Source organism: Natrix helvetica (genome assembly GCF_964273705.1).
Source record: "Natrix helvetica genome assembly, chromosome: 12".
NCBI classification, from domain to species: Eukaryota; Metazoa; Chordata; class Lepidosauria; order Squamata; family Natricidae; genus Natrix; species Natrix helvetica.
Genome location: NC_138556.1, coordinates 13570398 through 13591398, shown reverse-complemented (window position 1 = coordinate 13591398; position 21001 = coordinate 13570398). Strand labels below are relative to the sequence as shown.

Sequence of the window (21001 nt, the reverse complement as noted above, 5' to 3'; positions counted from 1 at the left end):
AATTTACAAATGGCTTCCTTCCTGCCAGCAAGAACGTTGAGTAAACCTGAAAGGTTTCTGAGGCAGCTTTGTCAGGAATCCAAGTTGAGTTGTGGAGTGCCATAGTTTTCATCATGGTAATGTTTGCTATTGTGCAGTAGTTGGGAAGATGTTGGAACAGCACAAAGGAAGCCTTGGTTGAGGTCCACCTTCCACCATGAAAGGTCCTAGGGTGACTTTAGGTCAGACACTTTTTCAGCACAAAGAATGGCCATTGTGCAGAAAGAGGGCAAGAAGAGTCTTAAGTACACCACCTTGAGCTCCTGGAACACATCTTAGAGCTTCCAAGGTTGACCTCTGTGTCCTCAAGGAAAGGCAGATATCTCTAAGCAATTTGAGGAAAACCCCACCGAGATATGTGAGATTAGACCAATATCCTTTTTTGTCTCGGCAATCAGCCAGAATTTCTCCATAAATCCAAGTTCTTGGATCTCTTCCTAGCAAGGTGTAGCTAGAAAAAAAAAATCATGACAGCTAGCCCCAGGGATATGATCCAAACACTGCACAGGGTTTGTTTTTGTTTTTTTGCATGTCACTCTTCCAAAAAGGCAGAGGTTTAACTGCATCCTTGACTGATTTATTGACCTCTTGACCCTAAGAAGCACAGTTTAGTTCCTTCCATCAAATTAAGCAAAGCTAGGCTCCCTTACCTATTTAATTCAATTTGTCACCTTTCTGAAAGCCAAGCGCTATCCCAAATAATTTAAATTCTAAACCCAGGCTGCCATTGCTAAAGAGAAGTTGTATTCCAAACAGACAAGAGCTGTACCAATGAAGCACTGATGACATTACTAGTCTGGGTAATGAAACGTCTGCAAGAAAACAAGCTCAGAGAGCCCCCCCCCCCAAGGACCCCCTCAGACCAGGGCTGTGGATGATGGCCAATGCATCTGGAAGGCTCTGAATTGGGGGAAGAACCTACCAGGAACAGACATTCCCGAACCCCCTTTACCCCAGGCTCTGGGTGGACTACAATCCCCTCCCCCCCCCCATCCCTAGCCAATGCTACTCCTAAAAACGCCAAGCGCTCCAGACTGAGCAGCCGCCCTGGATTACGGCATAGCCCTTGGTGAGAAAAACTTGGCAAGGCGAAAGCACTTAACCAGGTATGTCTATGGAGATTCTCAGTCATCCAGGTTCATGGTTGTCCCACAGGTGCCTTTTGCAAGAGGCAACTGGACTTTCTGGTTTTTCTTTGAAGACCTTTCGCTTCTCATCCAAGAAGCTTCACAGAATACAATACAATAGTAGAGTTGGAAGGGACCTTGGAGGCCTTCTAGTCCAACCCCCTGCCTAGGCAGGAAACCCTATACCGTTTCAGACAAATGGCTATCCAACATCTTCTTAAAGACTTCCAGTGTTGGGGCATTCACAACTTCTGGAGGCAAGTCGTTCCACTGATTGATTGTTCTCACTGTCAGGAAATTTCTCCTTCGTTCTAAGTTACTTCTCTCCTTGATTAGTTTCCACCCATTGCTTCTTGCTCTTGGATGAGAACGAAACGTCTTGAAAGAAAACAAAACCCAGAAAGTCCAGTTTCGTCTTCAAAAAAGGACCTTTGGGATTTAATAAAGTAAGCCGTCTGCCCTCACCGCCGCGCCGCGGCTTTGCGGGGCAATGCGAATCCGAGTCGGACAGGTAAGAAACAAAGGTGCCGGGGGTTCAAACAGCTGATTCCCCCCCCCCCCCCCGACAGCTGCGCGGTGCGATTGCAACCGAGGCCGCCGCCTTTGCAAAACAGAACTGAGCTCTGCACAAGCTCAGGAACCCACGGCTTGTGCGCTCCGAGCCTGACCTCCGGATTGCTCCCTTCCCGCTCCGCGGCTCCTCCCTGTCCGGAGGCAGCTGCTGAAAAGAGCGGCTTTTATTTGTCTCTAGCGGCGGCCTCTCCCCGGGCGGGTCTGACGGGGCGTAGCGGGTTCTTGCGCAACGGACCGCGGCTTGGGCGCAGAGCAACAGGCGGGCGCAGAGGTTTCGGAAAAGCGAGCGGCGCTGGGCGGCTCTTCCTGGCAGGTGGGTTGAGAGTGGCCTTGGTTGAGGGGGAGGAAGAGGAGGATGGGGAGGAGGAGGAAGTTCAGGCGCAGAGGCCTTTCCCCGCACCCCGAACTGCCTTAGACTGGGTTCCCATCATCCTGGGCAGATGGAGCAGTCTCAGGAACTCCATCAAAACTTCTGCGAGTTCCGCCTTCATTGCAAAAAAAAGGGGGGAAAGGCGACTTGAAGCCGATTAGACTTTTAAACACTGATAAGGTGGCTCAGTGGCTAGGCCTGTCTTTCAGAAAGGTCGGCAGTTCGAATCCCTAGTACAGGTCTCCTGTTAGACTAGATGACCTCCAAGGCCCCTTCCAACTCTGCTACTGTTACCAGACTCGAATCGGAGCTAGGGATCCGAGTTTGGTTTCTGCTGTCAGAGGCAAGCTTCGTTTCCTGCCCCTGAAGCCTGTGGGAACTACTAACCTATGGATTACAGGGATCTGGGATTACTTCCTAAGAAAAATTATGGGAAGACAAAGATACTGTTTTATACAATACAAGTAGTTCAATGGGACATTTATTTGAGGGATGAGATTGTATCTTTTCTGAGACTAACTTTTCACCTTTCTGATGACTGTATCTCATCCCCCTTTGTGAAGTGTAACATTGATTTGATTAATTGGTATAAGAAACTCCTCGGATTCAGTTTAAAGGCCTGCTTAATCCAGCAATTAGTTACTATCAGGTGCTCCTGAAAGGTCCGTGAGTTGAGTAAGGTAGTTGGGGTACATGCTTCCAATTGTGATATTTGATGGTAGACTGCTCCTGAGCATAAAGGCTTCATGGATCCGAGGGGCACAAATCACATGTTGCTTATTGAAACCTTCCACCCTAAACATACAGGTAATCCTCAAGTTATGATCACAGTTGGGACTGGAATTTCCACCCCTAAGCAAAGTCATCATTCATTGAGTCATCTCCAGTTTTAGGACCCTCTTTGCCTCCGTTGTTAAATCCTTGTTAATTAAATCCAGCTTCCCCACTGACTTTGCTCGTCAGAAGTCGGCATGGAAGATGGCAAATGGTGATCATGTGACCTTGGGACGCCGCAACCTTCGTTTATTTGCCAGATTCGTTTTTAAGTGGAGATTTTAAAATCTCATACCCGATAGGAAAGGATTGAGGAAGAACAGAAAGCACAATCTGCATAGGCAAGGGGAAAAAAGGAACAAGAAGATAAATGGTCTCCTCTCCAAAACTTGCAAAGAGAAGGCGCTGAAGACCACTTCTTTGATTTGAATTTAGCAGCCAAATATTTGAATCCAGGGGCCACATGGTTCTGAGTTCTGGATTACAGGCTGTCTGCAAGAAATTAGCATTTAGAATGTGTGTGTTTGTGTGAGAGAAAGATGCAAGCAGAGAGAAAGGGGTAGTCGCCTTGTTCTGCATTGGCTTTTGGTCATTTTACTGCTTAACTTTGGTTTGGATAAAGTCTTTTGTGATGAACGAAGCTTTGGGGCCGTTTAATATTCCTTGAGCAAACACCCTTGCTACAAAGATGAGTTCAATTTGCTTTCCAAGCCATGTTTAGCTGAAGTTTGGCATCTCACAGTCATCATTTTTCTAACCTAAACAAATTACAGCCACCCCGGGAGAGGAAATCTCTCTCTGGGAATTTTCCAAATTTCATAACTCGCTTGGCAACATTAACTGTCTGTTCTTACAGTTACATTTATGGCTGGTTGCATCACAAACCTCCGGAGCCTGCCTGAACTTTTTATGCCTGTTTCAGGAGGGAGAAATCTTCACCTAGTAGGTAGGGCCACCAACTGGGCAAATAAATAAATCCCTGAAAAAAATGTGATCAGCAAAAGCAGATAATGTGCATAGGTTAAGTCAAATGAAAATATAATTGTAGGCAAAATGACATGATTGAAGTTTCAGGAAGCTGCCAAAACCGAGGAGATCCAAATGGTTATTTACTCTGGAACCTTATGCCTAGAGAATGCCCCTCCTCCCCAGTTTTACTTTACTTTACTTTTATTCATATTTATAGACCGCCCCCTCTCCCAAAAGGGACTCGGGGCGGTGTACAGTCAATACATAAAAGATACATAGATAGATCAATACTTAGATATTTAAATACATAAATAGTTAGATACTTAGACGGAGGAGGTTAAAAGAACTGTACATTAAAGTAAAGTATTTAAAATACAATCTTTAAAAAACCCCTAAAAAATACCCCAAAGAGTTAAATCAGTCAATGCCTTTGGTATTACTATTTTGGAGGACGCCTGGCTGTTTAGGAGGGCCCATGGTGAAGGAATGGAGGTTTAACTATTCTTCTGAACATCCGCTGTCATGGGAGTGAGGCTTCTTCTGAAATTATGGTATGATTTTAATTACTGAATTCAGGTTTAGTAAGCCACTTGGTTACAGATTGGAGCAGCATGAAGGTTAAGATAAGTAAACCTCTTGTAAGATTTCAGTGTCTTTGGAGAGAGACCCAGAAGAAAATAAGTTCCTGTACTATCCAGATTGTCTGATGGTGTTTGTAGTCTGAAAAAGCAATTGACACTGGTGGGGACAATCTGCAGATTAAAACCAGGAAGTTACTTAGAGACCAAGTTAAACCAGAACTGCCATTTTGGGCATCTATGGAAAGACAGGCTATCTTGAAATTCCTTACTCTGTTGACCCATTGTGTACCGTAGACTGTGAGTAGAAGTTAGATCTTTGTTCGGTGCTATTTTTTTCATTGGAAGGAAATGGCTGTTTAATCATTAAGCCATAATCCTTTGTCAAGTGGGAAGGTGATGGTTTCCAATGCAATTTTGATAACGGAAAAGCTATTTACAAGGCAGTAGTGATGATCTGAACAGGGATGGCATACAAATATCAGTGGCCTTTGTTCAGTTGGCAAACAGGTTGTCCTTCATTGTCTTTAAGATTAAGACAAGGTTGCATGAAACCCACCCTTGGTCTTCAAGCAACATATGGAGTCGTAAGGAGGATAGCATCAAATGCTGTTCATTTACTCTGCAAAAGGTAGACCTTTGCCATTATAAATAAAGGAGTGAATGTTTGCTTTCTGGGTTGAAAGCCACAGCAAGAAAACCTATTTATTCTACCTTAAATTAGTAGGTCAAAATGTACTTCCCCAAGTGCAGTGTGTAAAAAGTGGAAGATGGTTCACTTTGATATCTTGAACATACATAATTGTGCATTATGAAATATAAGTACACAGAGAGAGAGAGAGAGAGAACATCAGTCCAAGGAACATTGGACTGCCTTGTATTACTTATAAAGTAATAAAGGTGGGATAGAAATCTAATATAGAAGGAAAATAAATGTACATTAAGGTAAAAGATAAAGGTTCCCCTCGCACATATGTGCTAGTGATTCCTAACTCTAGGGGGCGGTGCTCATCTCTGTTTAAAAGCCGAAGAGCCAGCGCTGTCCAAAGACATCTCCGTGGTCATGTGGCCAGCATGACTAAATGCTGAAGACGCACGGAACGCTGTTACCTTCCCACCAAAGGTGGACCCTATTTTTCTACTTGCATTTTTTACATGCTTTTGAACTGCTAGGTTGGCAGAAGCTGGGACAAGAAACAGGAGCTCACTCTGTATACGGCACTAGGGATTCGAACCGCCGAACTGCCAACCTTTCTAATCGACAAGCTCAGCCCACTGACCAACCATATCCCTTAAATGTACATTACATTTGTATTTATATTTACTTACATTTATATCCCACCTTTCCTATACGGGAGTCCCATTTCACTTCATACCAATAATCCTGTATAGTAACTTGAGCAGAATATATTTTTTAAAAAACCTGACACCAAGACTTCCCATAGGCGATCCCAGACTTGAACTTTTGACTTCCCTATAAATTGTCCTACATCTGCTAATTCTAGCCTCTAACTCTCTGGATTAACCTCCTTCTACTCCTTGTCCGTTCATTATTTTTATCAGCAACAAGGAGGTGATTTTCTCTTGGAATGTGTGTGTATGCTTAATCTTCAGCCTACAGCTTTGTAGGTGTAAAGAATTATCCCAGAGCTATAATTGCACTCAACAATTAACTAAAGGTCCACCATCAGTGAGCATGATCTGTATGTGGATGCTTGGGTGGTCTGGGGGCGGGGAATTTCTAGTGATGGTGGGTGTTTGGGGATTGTCATGTGCGTTGGGCCTGGTCTCTGGGTGTTATGTGAATTTCGCTGTATGGGTTTACTGTGTATATACGTACAATGACAATAAATTATGATGATGATGATGATGTTAATCTTTGGTGAGATTCACAGCCTTTGGGGCTGGTTGGTAGCTCAACAGCTCGAGTCCTAACCGAGGACCTAGGAACTGTTAAGGTAACATTGGAGGATATAAGTTGTTCCAAGTAGGATGGTTTTTTTGTAGAGTCAGAATGTTCAAGTCAGGTAAATTTAGAATTTCCATTAAGTATTGCTCCAAGGGCTCCAATTACAATCGGGACCACACACTATTTCCACAGTCGCTCAACTTCAATTTGCAAGTCCCGGTACTTTGTGATTTTTTCTTGTTGCTTATCTTCAATTCGTGCATCACCAGGTATTGCAATGTCAATGAACCAAACTTTTTTCTTTTCAACTATTGTTATGTCAGGTGTGTTGTAGGCCAAGTGCCTGTCAGTTTGAATTCTGAAGTCCCACAAGATCTTGACTTTTTCATTCTCTGGAACCTTCTCAACCTGATGTTCCCAGTGGTTTTTGCTGTACTCAAATCCAAACTTCTGGCACAGTTTCCAGTGAATAATCTTAGCAACGCGGTCATGGCGTTGCAGGTAGTCAGTTTGTGAAATGTTGCTGCACCCGCTGATCAAGTGGTTTCATTCTCTAGAACCTTCTCAACCTGATGTTCCCAGTGGTTTTTATTGTTGTTGTTATTATTATTGTAGGTGTAAAGTGTCAAGTATTTATCTCCCATTCAAGTCCTGCTTTGCTTCCAATCAAAGACTTTCCTCACCAAACTTTGGACCTCAGGGATCACTAAATTCATAATTTTAAATCCCACGGACCACTGATATGAATTTTCTAAAAAGATAAATAGTATTTAGTGCAATATAAAAATGCAAATAATTTTTCTGCAGACAACCAAAATTTTCTCATGGACCACTGGTTGGTGACCACTGCTCCAGGCCCTCTTACCAAATGAGATTTTTTAGGTATGTTAAACTCTAGATGTACTGTACCAAAGCTGATTGCCAGGATTTTATTCTTGCCCTCAAAAGGCAAAGATTTTTCAGAAGGTGTCCTCGCCCAGGAAGGGAAATAGCTCAATCTTCCTTAAGCTGGAACTCCTCAGTCCAGTTCTTAAATTAATTGTATCCTACAAACTCCACCCTTGCCAACATATAGGAGTTGCTTTCCACTTCTCCTAAACCAATTCCCCAAAAGGAATGACCGGTAGCTTCCCTTCCCACTTCTTTGGCCAGTTGTTCAGGAGCTAAAATAAATTAAGCTGAATGTGTGGGAGGAAGAATATTTCTCAACCTCCTTTCTCAAAGTCTGGGTTGGGAAACGGGCACCACAAATCTTGTAGAAGAAAAGTGTCATAATATTGTTGCTGTTAGTTGCGAAGTCGTGTCCGACCCATTGCGATCCGATGGACAAGGTTCCTCCAGGCCTTCCTGTCCTCTACCATCCTCTGGAGTCCATTTAAGCTCACGCTTAGTGCTTCAGTGACTCCATCCAGCCACCTCATTCTCTGCTGTCCCCTTCATATTTTGCCCTCAATCGTTCCCAGCATTAGGCTCTTCTCCAGGGAGTCCTTCCTTTTCATTAGGTGGCCAAAGTATTTGAGTTTTCTCTTCAAAAGAGTGGCCTTCTAAAGAGCAGTCAGGGTTGATCTCCTCTAGGACTGACCGGTTTCATCGCCTTGCAGTCCAAGGGACTCACAGGAGTCTTCTCCAGCACCAGAGTTCAAAGGCCTCAATTCTTTGGCACTCAAGAGTTTCTTATGGTCCAATTTTCACAGCCACCCATTGCAACTGGGAAAACCATAGCCTTGACTATACGCACTTTTGTTGGCAGGGTGATGTCTCTGCAGTTTAGGATGCTGTCTAGATTTGCCATAGCTTTCCTCCCTGGGAACAAGCGTCTTTTAATTTCTTGGCTACAGTCCCCATCTGTGTCATAATATATTTGGTTGCATACCATCTGCATCTTCTGCATTGGGAGACGGAACAGCCTGACAAAATTTGAATTTCCGCCTTATAATTGCTCTGCCTACGCTTCAGCCTTTATTGGAGGGTAATATAGCAAACTGTTGTTTCTTTTTTAAAAAATTGCGACACGGATCAGATCTGCAAAACAAACATGCTTCAGTACTTGTGGTCAGAATTAGCACTTCACTCCCAAGCTTGACCTCATGAGGATTTTCTCAAGGGTCATGTGATTGTCAAGCCAGTGTCCATTTTAAAAACCTTGCTAGCTGTTTAAATGCCAGTATGAGTAATATGAATATTTTTTTATTATTATTCGTTCTGCACACCTCCACAGTCACATTTTGGGGACGGATAAATCCATTTTAAAGAGCAGCTCGTTTATAATGCAATCCTGCAAACATTTTCACTGGGAACGTGTGAACATCTATGATTCTTTAATAGAAAGCCCGGTTATCAGTTGATGTCTTTAGTTTTTCAATGTTAAAAAAAATCCATTTGTGTCAGTTAAAATTAGCATAAGTTTCAAGTAGGGAAAAAAAAGCGGGAAGGTTAAAACTCAATTGCTGGAGAGTAGAATTAAAAAAAATTAAAGCATCTTTCATGGGACAAAACACGGTGGAATTTGACATAGTGCAGAATCTGCATGAGCTTAATAAACAATACCCTGAGAGACAATCTTATTACCCTTTAAAAAAAAAAAGTAGGAACATTTGTAGTTTGCCAAAAGCAGCAAACATACCCACATTCTTTTACAGCTGCTGAAAACATTAAAAGCTGCATTCCCCGACCAGATTAATGTTGTTTGTCAGCAACGAAATGCAGATGGAACAAAAATAATTTCTTTAGAATGAGTGTCAAAGCATAGTTTTTAAATCATTTTAATAACATATCTGGTATTGGAATAACACAGTAAAATTTCTGATTGCTGCCTGTCAACATAAAAACGGCCTTTTCCATCTAAATTTAAACTACTATGATTATCAGAGGAAGAATGATGAAAAGAAAATAACAACAAATGACTGAGTCACAGTTTGAAACCAAAATATTGCTGTCACATATTGAACGTTAAAACCGTATCTTTGGGGATCTTCTTTCAGCTTCTTTATTCAGCTCTTTAGTAGAATAAGATAAAGAATGAAAATGACATTTGGAGGGGGGGGGGGGAAATCACCTTTTTGATGTTCCACCTCTTTCTCTAGAACTTTGCAAGTTGATGCTCTCCAAAGATGGCCACTGTTGGGTTGATGTCCTCCTGCGCATGTGCTCGTTCCCTGGTACCTTTACTTAGGTTGGGGATCCCCAAAACATGTTCGTCCCAGTTACACACAACAGCCACGTCCGCTTCAAAAGATTACTACGAGGTGCTGGTGCTTGGTGGAGGCTCCGGGGGTATCACGATGAGTGCCCGGATGAAACGGAAAGTAGGAGCTGAAAATGTGGCCGTGGTGGAACCCCAGGAGGTAAATCCTGAATTCTAGAATTCTGAAATGTTGGGATTTTGGAGGCATTATGCAAAAGATATAAAGTATAGTATTATAAATTGTTAAAGTAGAATGGTCATGTCCCACATGTGAAGAAAGGGCACCTTTTCTGATTCCTTTTTTTAAATCTGGACTTTTTGAAGGACCTTCTCTCAATTTAAAAAATTAACAATGAATTTGTGTCTGTTCTCTTATGAATTCTGATACAGAGGGGGGGGGAAATCAAACTTATTAATGAGCAAGTACTAAGTGTGACTCGTGTCACAGTTGTGATCAAAGCTACAGGCACTGACGTTTCACTTGGAACAAAAAATCCTGAAGTTTTGGCATCTACTGTTAAAGAGTGGGATTGTACAGTTGTTCTCCCACACGTGGAAGTAGTCCACATTATTCTTTGTTCTGTTCTATTATACATCTTTCACCTTAATCTGTACTTCAAAAGATCTGGAAAAGAATCCAGATTGAGTAAAGCAGCACTAGACCAAATAGAGACATTGAGAAGGAAATTCCCACTACAAGAGATGAAGAGGAAACGAAAGGACACACCTGAAAGGACCATTTCTTCATGGAATGAAACGATGTAATTTGTATGTAGCAGTTAGCAAGAAAAAAAAAATAGTGGTTGGTTGTATCTCAGAAGGAATATGGACATCCTGCCAAGTGCATTATAATCTAGAACCACTCCACTGAGATCCCTTTGTCATAAAAATAAGAAAGAGTTGTAAGGTCTAGAACAGCGGCCCCCAATCTTTTGGGTACCAGGGACAGTTCCGTGGAGAAAGGTTTTCCTGCAGACCAGAGTGAGTGTGGTTTTGTGAGTTGCCCACATCCCATAGATGGGGCTTCACCTATTCGTGCATCCCAGTTGCTGGCATGGCCTGGACCAGTGCCGGTCTACAGACCAAGGGTTGGGAACCCAATGATCTAGAACAGTGTTCTCGAACCTCAACAATTTTAACATGCATGGCCTTCAACTCCCAGAATTCGATTGAATTGTCTTTGCAAAATCTTTAGGATAGATCTTAAGATGCTTTCTGCATTTCTTCCTTGACAACCGTGTGTGTCAAATTCTTCCCCACAAGGGAAAAAAATATTATATATTCATTGCACAACACCATTCCACAATCTATCAGTTTTTGGAGGCTTCATATTTTTTGTGGTTCATGCAATATGCTTAGACATTTGTCATAGTTTATAAAGTATAGCTTGATTTGCACATTGTGCTTAACTTAAATTGAGGAGCCACATTATATCTTAGCGTGGCATTTTAATCTATCGGTTCTTCCTCTAGGTCAGCTTTCTCTAATCTGTGCCTTCCAGATGTGCTGAAATTACAACTCTTCAAATTTCTAGTCAAGGCAGAAAGATAATTTGAACATTTGTGGGACGCTAGCCAGTTTAATTATACGGTTGCAAATATATCTATCTATCTATCTATCTATCTATCTATCTATCTATCTATCTATCTATCTATCTATCATCTATCTATCTATCTATCTATCTATCTATCTATCTATCTATCTATCTATATTCGCTAAATAATTCACACACACACACACACACACACTGAGCTTGTCAGTCAAAAAGGTCAGCAGTTCAGCAGTTCAAATCCCTAGTGCCGCATAACGGAGTGAGCTCCCGTTACTTGTCCCAGCTTCTGCCAACCTAGTAGTTCAAAAGCATGTAAAAATGCAAGTAGAAAAAAAAATAAGAACCACCTTTGGTGGGAAGGTTCATGCACTTTCAGCATTTAGTCATGCCAGCCACATGACCACGGAGACGTCTTTGGACAGTGCTGGCTCTACGGCTTTGAAACAGGAGATGAGCATTGCCCCCTAGAGTCGGGAACAACTAGCACATATGTGCAAGAGGAAACTTTACCTTTCACTATATATTGTTTTGAGCTCTGGAAACTAGTTATTTTCTAATGTGTTAAAACTAAAAGGTGAAATATAAGTTTGTTTAACTAAAACCAGCTAACAAGAGATAAATTATTTAATTAAATTAATGAAAACTTTCCCCCATATCTATACATGTAACTTAAGGGTAAACCTTTTCCCAGATCTGTGCAACTAAAATGGACTTAGAACTTTATTTGTCAATCAACAATAAAACACACCTTTTTTTAAAGGAAGGAACATGTAAAAAGCAGTTTGTGAGACTTGTTATTTTCACGTACAAGGGTAATGACCCACTGGAAATATGAAAAGTAATAAACATGGGCGTGAGTACCATATGGAGATATCAAAGTACTTTTAGAGCATATGTGCGGCTTCTCCATTCAGGATTCATGATTGCATAATTGTAGACTACAATTTTTACCACTGATGATCAGAATGCTAATGAGGATAATGGTGGAAGGAAGGATTTATACTTTATTTATTCTCCGCTATCCTATCAGAGCTGAAGAAGCTTCTTGGATGAGAAGCGAAATGTTTTTTTAAAAAAACAACAAGTAAATCCAAGTTGCCTCCTGAAAAAAAGCAACTTTGGGAAAACTATGACCTGGATGACTGAGAATCTCTACAGACTTTTAACAGTTTGATATCTTGGGCAAAACCAAGCGCTCTAAAAAAAATAACCACAGAATTCGTTTGTAAAACCCATTGCTAGAAAAATCAGGTGAAGGCCACTCAAGTTATATAAGGAAGTAGGCAATATTCTAAAGCAATAATTCTCAATCTTTTCTTTACCATGAACCCCCTTTAAGTATCTTCTGTGGCCATGAACCATGGCCACGCACCGCCAAGACTTAACACCAAGACTTAGGCGTTCCGTGTAAGGTGTACGGAACGCTGTTACCTTCCCACCAAAGGTGGTCCCTATTTTTCTACTTGCATTTTTTACGTGCTTTCGAACTGCTAGGTTGGCAGAAGCTGGGCAAGTAACGGGAGCTCACTCTGCTACGCGGCGCTAGGGATTCGTACCACTGAACAGCCAACCTTTCTGATCGACAAGCTCAGCGTCTTAGCCATGGAGCCACCACGTCCCTAAATCATAACATTCCCTCAAATCTTCTTACGTGCTGTCAGGGGTCTGTGGATCACAGGTTATGAAGCACTGTTCTTTGGCAGATTTTTCCCAGCATAGAAATGGTCCAGATATATTGAATATATGTCTTTCAAAAATCTCATTTAATATAATCAAGGGAAGTTCTTGTATCTGATTGGCCAAATCTCTCTAGAAAAGTGTCAGCTGTCTGATTTCGCATGTTCATTTCTCTTCTTCTTATGCTTTGCTGGCAGTTTTTATTCCCCCCAATTATTTCTTTCAGAAACACTATTATCAACCTATTTGGACTTTAGTTGGAGCTGGGGCGAAACAGTTAGCCACTTCAGGACGTGCAACAGCAAGTGTTATTCCTTCAGGGGTAAAGTGGATCCAGTCCAAGGTGGAAAAGTTGGATCCAGACAACAACTGTGTCTATTTGGGGAATAATCAAAAGGTAGGTCGCCCATTGGAACTTGCTGATTTATCTGCTTGATTAAATCTTACTTGCATTGACAATTGATAAGAGCTTGAATACATGAGATTTAGTCTTTCGTTTGAATGGGTTGCTCATCTATATGAGAAATATTTAATACATAAATTGAATAGTTCTGTCATCTCTTCTCATGTTTTTTTGAACTTCTAAAAAAACCTACATGATGCTATTTATTTACTTTGGCATTATTCTTGCCTGCAATATTCCATGAGGATAGGAGAGACTGATAGAAACAGCATTTTGAGACCAACTGTCTGTTTGAATAAACCTTGGATCCTGTTTACGATAATTGTTGTTAGTTGCGAAGTCATGTCCGACCCATTGCGACGCCATGGACAACATTCCTCCAGGCCTTCCTATCCCCTACCATGCCCCGGAGTCCATTTAAGCTCACGCCTACTGCTTCGGTGACTCCATCCAGTCATCTCATTCTCTGTCGTCCCCTTCATCTTTTGCCCTCAATCCTTCCCAGCATTAGACTCTTCTCCAGGGAGTCCTTCCTTCTCATTAGGTGGCCAAAGTATTTGAGTTTCCTCTTCAGGATGTGGCCTTCTAAAGAGCAGTCAGGGTTGATCTCCTCTAGGACTGACCGGTTGGATCACCTTGCAGTCCAAGGGACTTGCAGGAGTCTTCTCCAGCACCAGAGTACAAAGGCCTCCATTCTTTGGCGCTCAGCCTTCCTCATGGTCCAACTTTCACAGCCATCCATTGCAACTGGGAAAACCATCACCTTGACTATACACACTTTTGTTGGCAGGGTGATGTCTCTGCTGTTTAGTATGCTGTCTATTATTTCCCATAGCTTTCCTCCCCAGGAGCAAGCGTCTTTTGTTTTTGTTTGTTTTGTTTTTATTGGATTTATATGCTGCCCTTCTCCCAAATGACTCAGGGCGGCGTACAACATTAAAAAACACACATCCCGAAAAGTTAAAAAGAAATTAAATATATATCCAAAAAAACAAATTGAATTTATAGAACAATACATTTAAAAAATAAGTTAAAATTAACTTTTAATTTCTTGGCTGCAGTCCCCATCTGCGGTGATCTTGGAGCCCAGGAAAATAAAATCTGTCACTACCTTCATATCTTCCCCATCTATTTGCCAGGAATTGAGAGGGTCAGATGCCGTAATCTTAGTTTTCTTAATGTTGAGTTTCAAGCCAACTTTTGCACCCTCCTCCTTCACCTGCATCAAGAGGCTCTTTAGTTCCTCTTCACTTTCTGCCATTAGAGTGGTATCATCTGCATGTCTGAGGCTGTTGATAACGTTTAAGATAATAGTTTTCTTCTTTCTTTTACAGGTATCTTACAAGTATTTGATTGTTGCTCTCGGGCTGCAGCTAAATTATGAAAAGGTATTTTATTTAAGATCTGATTGCCTGAACAGCTCTGTTAGCGTTTTCTTAGACGTTTTCTCTACCAATAGGAAGCAAGGTCCAGGGACTTGCATGTTCCTTGCATGAAAGGCCCCAAATTCTGAGCACAAATGTGAGAAATAGCATTGCGTCTTTCCAACAAGGAAGCACTCTGTGGATATTGTGCAACGGAGATTGTGCAACAGTAGAAGAAATCCTTTAGAGACCTCTAGTGCTTTATCAGGAAACTGAATGCATCCAGGGACACGTACCATGTTGTTTTGAAATGAGCTTGTTTTAATGGTGGACACACAAAGTAAACACAAAGATAATCACTACTTGGTAAATTTGGGAGGCTGTGTTTGTATACCCCGTTTCCCCAAAAATAAGCCCTCCTCGGATAATAAGTCCAATTGGGTTTTTGAGTGCATGTGCTAAAATAAGCCCTCCCTTAAAATATTTAAATGCATGCACAGCCAGTCCCCGCCATTTCCTGGAGGAAGGAGGGGGGAACATGCCCCAGCACCCCACACGCACCTGCCATCCACGCAGAATGGCCTCGCGGAGGCCACTCCCGCAAATCCTACCTACAGCGCCCCTTCTATTAGTGGCGGCCGCAAAAAGACCTGCAGGCCCAGTGACGCTATGGCTGGCAAGAGTGTGCCAGAAACAGAGACAGAAGCTCCAGCTCTGGATCAACTGATCCGCGGGCCGAGGTTAAGGGGGCCTCCTGCACCTCAAAAATAATAAGACCACCCCGAAAATAAGGCCAAGTGCTTATTTCGGGGGTGGAAAGAAAATAAGACCTTGTCCTATTTTCGGGGAAACACGATATCAAGATTATTTTTCTTCTTTAAGGATGCTAGGTTATAATTCAGCGCTGGAAAAGAGTTTATTGATCTTTATTCTGGGTTCATCTACTAAAATAAAAAAGATAGAGAGAAGATGGATGAAGAAGATGAAACCCAAAGCCAAACTTTTTAAATTCATGTATTTATCCAAATCATGCTTCCTTCTAAATTGGAATACATGATAACTAGGTGAACTTCTTAATCTTAGTCATACATCTCTCCTATTAATTCAGCCAACCGTTTTACACTAAATGTAAGCCAATGCCAGTTTTACCCTTTATCTAATAAGAGATGTGATGATTTCATCTGAGTATTTTGCAAATATTTACACATCAAGATAATATCCACAAATCAAATTCAGTGTGAATGGAGTATCTCTGGGATATGATTTTGTCTATAGGGGAGTCAGAGCAGATATATGACATCACAATATGCTAAACTTCAATTTAAGCTTACTCAGGATGTAGTATGTTGTGTGAACTCTGCTGTTGTGGTTTGTAGATGTTGTGCGTGTTGCGTGAACTGAACCCACAGGTGGCTTACTCAACAAAGCACTGCTAAAGGAACTATGGCTAAGATGATTAGTGAGGACAGGATGGTATGCTTGGAATTAAATAGATTCCTGAATGTAACAGCCAGCATGTTTAATCCAGTGAAATATTATCCTGCTAATTTTGTCTTATTACAGATCAAAGGCTTGCCTGAGGGTTTTAAGTTTCCTAAAATTGGTTCCAATTATTCCATTCACACAGTGGAGAAAACATGGAAAGCTCTGCAGGATTTCCAGGAAGGAAATGCCATTTTCACCTTTCCAAACACTCCGGTGAAATGTGCAGGGGCGCCACAAAAAATCATGTATCTGACAGAGGCGTACTTGAGAAAGGTACGTGTCAACCACTGCACAACTAGCGTGGCAACAAAAAGTTATTGAAAGTGCTAATTTAAACTGCAGCTAGAATATAAGCTTAAAGTATGGGTAGTTTTAAAATGCTCCTCCAATTGAAGACATACAAGCAATTTTGTTAAATCGACAGGACCAACTAGTTAAATTGACATAAATTTGCACATATAATTAAAATTATAGCATTAAGCATATCCAATGTATTGATACAGACATCAAAAGTCTTTGGATTCAGTTTAGTTATGTATGTATCATGAATCCTGTTACTGCAAGTGTAAACTGTGTTTTATTAGGTGCTAATCACCTAAAAAGTTGGGTGCATCATTTACTGTATGTTTCTTCAAAAGCTGTTAGCTTAAATCTTTTGGGGCAAGCTATATAAACCCAGTTATGGTTAATCAACAATAGATAAGGATTCTTCCTTTGGGCAGCGGGTTGGTCTAGGCTAGGGGTCCCCCAAGGTCCCTTCTAGCCCTATGATTCTATGATTACAGTACAAACAAGAACAAGAAATTGTGTTGTTTTTTCCAAGTATTTCAAGAATACTTCACTTTTTCTTCTCATTTTCCCTAGACTGGAAAACGGTCCAAAGCCAAGATCATATTCAATACATCTCTTGGAGCGATATTTGGTGTTAAGAAGTATGCTGATGCTCTGCTAAAGATTATCAAAGAAAGAGATATTACAGTGAACTACAAATGGAACCTTGTGGAAGTCCGAGCAGATAAGCAGGAAGCCGTATTTGAGAACTTGGACAAAGCTGGGGAAACGCAAGTTTATCGGGTGAGCAAATGGAATTTTTCAGTGAATTTTCCAACTATTAATTTCCCGTTCATGGTTTAGGATGCTTGTCTGTTTAGAACTGGCAGGGGGAGTGTGTATGGAGAATAGAATGAGCCTTTTTAAAGCATACCCACGCAGCACTATCCATCCTTACGCGATAAAGAATTTAAAGAGGCAGGAAGTTTACCGATAGTTCTTGGTGAATGGTTTTAATTCAAGGCAGCCATTCGATGAAACATCACACAACTTCATCACTTAGCAATAGCAGTTTCTGCAATCCCTTTGCAGCGTTCAGGACAACACTCTCCTGTCCTCTCTCACCTTTTAACTTCCACCACCTACCTGTCTTCTCATTTTTGCCCAACCTGCTGCTTTGCTGCCCCCAACTGACCTCTGCCATTATTTTTCCTTCCATTGCTAACCACTCATGCTCGGTCTGGCCCTATACAAGGCAGCTGCTGGCTGCTTATGGCCTTCTCTCTGCAGTTAGGATGCCAAGAGCTCTAACTGATCACTTCAAGGAGCCAATGGCAAGGACCCAGATTGTTGGAGGCAATGTGCTAACTCTGTAAACCGCTTAGAGAGGGCTGTAAAGCACTGTGAAGCGGCATATAGGTCTAAGTGCTATTGCTATACAATGGTAAATATCATTCATTCAGTGCTGCTTTTAAGTTCAAATAATTGCTGAACAAATGGCTGTTAAGCAACAAGCACCTGTAAGCTAGTGTAGAAGAAAGGACCAAATCTGGAAGAGACAGTTCCACAGTTGTTTAATTAAGGAATCTCAGTTGGGAAATGTGGCTGCATCCGATCTGAGATTGCAGATCAAGCTCATTGGTTCCTTATTGCTCCCCAGGTTTGGTGGTTTTCTTGCAGACGTTTCATTACCAAACTAGGTAATATCAGGCACTTGTGACTTTTTATTATTATTATTATTATTATTATTATTATTATTATTATTATTATTATTATTATTATTATTATTATTATTAATTAGACTTGTTAGCCGCTCCCTCTCCACGAAGGGACTTGGGGCGGCGTACAATAAATAAATCACATATTACACAATTAGACATTACACGGAGGAGGTATAAAAATCACTACAACAATTGTTACAATACATACAACAATAATAATAATAAGATTAAAAATTAAAATACCCCAATTTAAAATTTAAAGTTTAAAATTGCCAGGTAATTACTTGGTAATGAGACGTCTGCAAGAAAACCTTGGAGAGCACCAAGGCCTCTTCAGTTCAGCCCCGAGCTTCAAATATTGTCTTCTAACTGAATCTCGTTTTTTTTCTCTGCTCTCCAGTATGAAATGCTTCATGTCACTCCACCCATGGGTCCCCCTGACGTCCTGTTAAACAGTCCAGTTTCTGATGTCGCTGGATGGGTGGATGTAAACAAGGAGACACTGCAACATGTGAAATACCCAAATGTTTTTGGGATTGGAGACTGCACCAACCTCCCTACGTCCAAGACTGCTGCAGCTGTAGGTGAGATTAATTTTTAGGTACCGTACTTGCATTTTGGTCTCCTTGTTGCAAGACCAAAAGCCAGTTTTAAATGTTGGATCGCATCTCCTTATGCCTGAAAATATTTGATTGATATGGTCATCATAGAGATCCCAATTAGGATTCAATACAAGGTATTTTTCTATGGAATAGTGGGGAAAGAGAGGGCCTCAAAGCCCACTTACCAATGTCAGCAGCTCATGTAAATGTCTGTTATTAGTGGTTATCCACAATTTGAATACTCTTGGGAACATTCTCAACATGCCCCAACCTCAAAGAGTTAAGCCACCTTAAAAAATTATAACTTTTTCAGCAGAAAAACGAGACAAAATAAAACATTTTATCTCTTCCACAGCTGGCCAGTGTGGTGTACTTGATAAAACAATTTCATGTATCATGAAAGGCAAAACTCCCACTAAGAAGGTAACTTTTCCTGAAAAGGAACAATGTATTTTCTTTTCATTGAGAAATGGGTTTATTATTATGTTGTGGAAATATTTGTATTTGCAATGCAACACACTAAAATTTTTAACTCATTTATATGGCTCCGAGGACTGAAGTTTTATATACATCTCCAACCAGCATTATAAAGCTGACAGCAAAATAATATCAGAAATTTCTTTCCGGGGCTTCTAATTTTGGAAACTGGGTTCACCCAATGACAATGAATTATGAGATTAAAAAGAGAAAAATAATTTCTTCAGACAGTACATTAAACTCTGTGATCCCTTAAATTTAAGAAGGGTTACCAGTTTGAATGACTTTTAAAAGGGGGTTAGACAAATTCACGGAGCATGAAGCTCCTTAAAGCATAATATGTAATATCCTGAATGTTTTTCCTCTCCTAAAAGGCATATTTTTAATGTTTTATAGTATGATGGATATACTTCCTGTCCTCTGATAACCAACTATAACCGAGCAATCCTGGCTGAGTTTGATTACAATGCTCAGCCTTTAGAAACATTTCCATTCGACCAGAGCAAAGAGAGGCTGATAAGTTTTCATATGAAGGCTAATATGATGCCCTATCTGTATTGGTATGGACTTCTGAAGTAAGTATCCTACATTCATACTATGTAGGGGCTAAGGGGAACCGGCTCCCAGAAAAGTACATTGAATTCTGCATTTATTAATTGCATCGATAGGTAGGCTTAATTTGAGCAGTGCCATTCATTTAAAAAAAATATGCATAAGAGTAAAGAAAATATTAATGCTACGAGATAGATTGAACCATAGTCAGTCAGTCTTATATGTCTATCCATCCAGTGCAAGCTTTAACTGTTAATGTCCTATCTCTTCCTGTGCCTATTTTAACTTTGGCCACTTCCTGCAAGAATAAACAACGGTCCCCTAATTTTTCATACGTAAACATCAACTGAATTTCCAGAAGTTATTGTCTTTGTTCCACCAAAATAGTTTGCAGCATTTCCTTATTTCAGTGTGGGAAATCTTATTGTAATGTTTAATTTCCATGCTTCCTTTGATTCTATTGTAATGAGCAGCAATGTTTATTCTTGACATAGTGCTACATTTTAATTTCAGGAAATATTTCACAAGTCTAAATTCCCTGTGAAGGTATAAATCTTTTTTCCCCCCTTCCTTTCCCACAGGGGATATTGGGGTGGCCCAGGTCCATTGAGGAAAATATTTCATCTTGGGTTGAAGTAATCGTTGAAATCATCTTCTGCCAGCTACAAACCATGTAACACTTTTAATAATAATAAAAAAGCAGTCAGAGATCCTCCACAGAAATTAATAAAATAACTTCTCTGTAGGAATGCAGCCTTCAGAGTCCTCTGAACCTTAAAACACAGGTACAGTTTTTCCTTATTTCTGCACTTACAAGTAGCAAATATTGCCCAATAAGCACACAGCCAGCTGCTATATTTTTAGCAATGCCAAGTTGACAGAATTAGCTTCTGTAAGCTTCAGTATCTGCTGCTGTGGATGTGTAACCTAAAATGACCTTAATTAACTTATCTTGCCTTGTTCATGAACTTTACATGGTTTTTAAAAAAAAATAATCTGTTGACTGAGTGTTTTAAGTACAAAATATGTTGCTAACCGACACATCAAGAGCCCCTTGCTTTGTTTTAAACAGAAGGCACGCGAAACACTCTGACCGTCCCCAATTGAATACCACAATGGTTATTCTGTTGTGAGAATGAATGGAAGGATTTGCATTACTAAATTAGCTTTTCACATTGTTTTAGTCAAGGTTTCCTATGCAAGACCTTTTTCGACTATGATGTCTCTGCTCAATTTATAGCACTGTTTCTCAATGGTTGGTGAAGTGTCATAGATAAGAACTTTGCAAAGAGAAGGGACTGCTGCTTCAGTATCCAACAGAATAGCTTTGAAAAAGTCAGGCAGCTGGAGACTTCAGAAAATTCTCTTTTCCTGA

The 21001-nt window shown here is 40.8% G+C and overlaps 1 protein-coding gene across 1 annotated transcript; it reads left to right on the top strand.

The window, feature by feature from the left end:
- The first annotated feature begins 1873 nt into the window (after positions 1-1873).
- Positions 1874-20954, top strand: SQOR (sulfide quinone oxidoreductase). The gene is made up of 10 exons (XM_081964592.1): positions 1874-2052; positions 9423-9683; positions 12979-13149; positions 14490-14543; positions 16083-16277; positions 16869-17078; positions 18396-18579; positions 18953-19020; positions 19471-19649; positions 20208-20954. Exons 2-10 carry the CDS (start codon positions 9450-9452, stop codon positions 20263-20265), a joined length of 1353 nt encoding a protein of 450 aa, XP_081820718.1. The 5' UTR covers positions 1874-2052; positions 9423-9449; the 3' UTR covers positions 20266-20954.
- The last annotated feature ends 47 nt before the right edge of the window (positions 20955-21001 follow it).

Excerpts from the sequence above, each read along its gene's own strand:
- SQOR (XM_081964592.1), top strand. The coding sequence starts at position 9,450 with ATGGCCACTGTTGGGTTGATGTCCTCCTGCGCATGTGCTCGTTCCCTG. Across the intron at positions 17,079-18,395 it reads GGGAAACGCAAGTTTATCGG|TATGAAATGCTTCATGTCAC; the intron begins GTGAGCAAATGG and ends TCTGCTCTCCAG. Across the intron at positions 18,580-18,952 it reads CAAGACTGCTGCAGCTGTAG|CTGGCCAGTGTGGTGTACTT; the intron begins GTGAGATTAATT and ends TCTCTTCCACAG.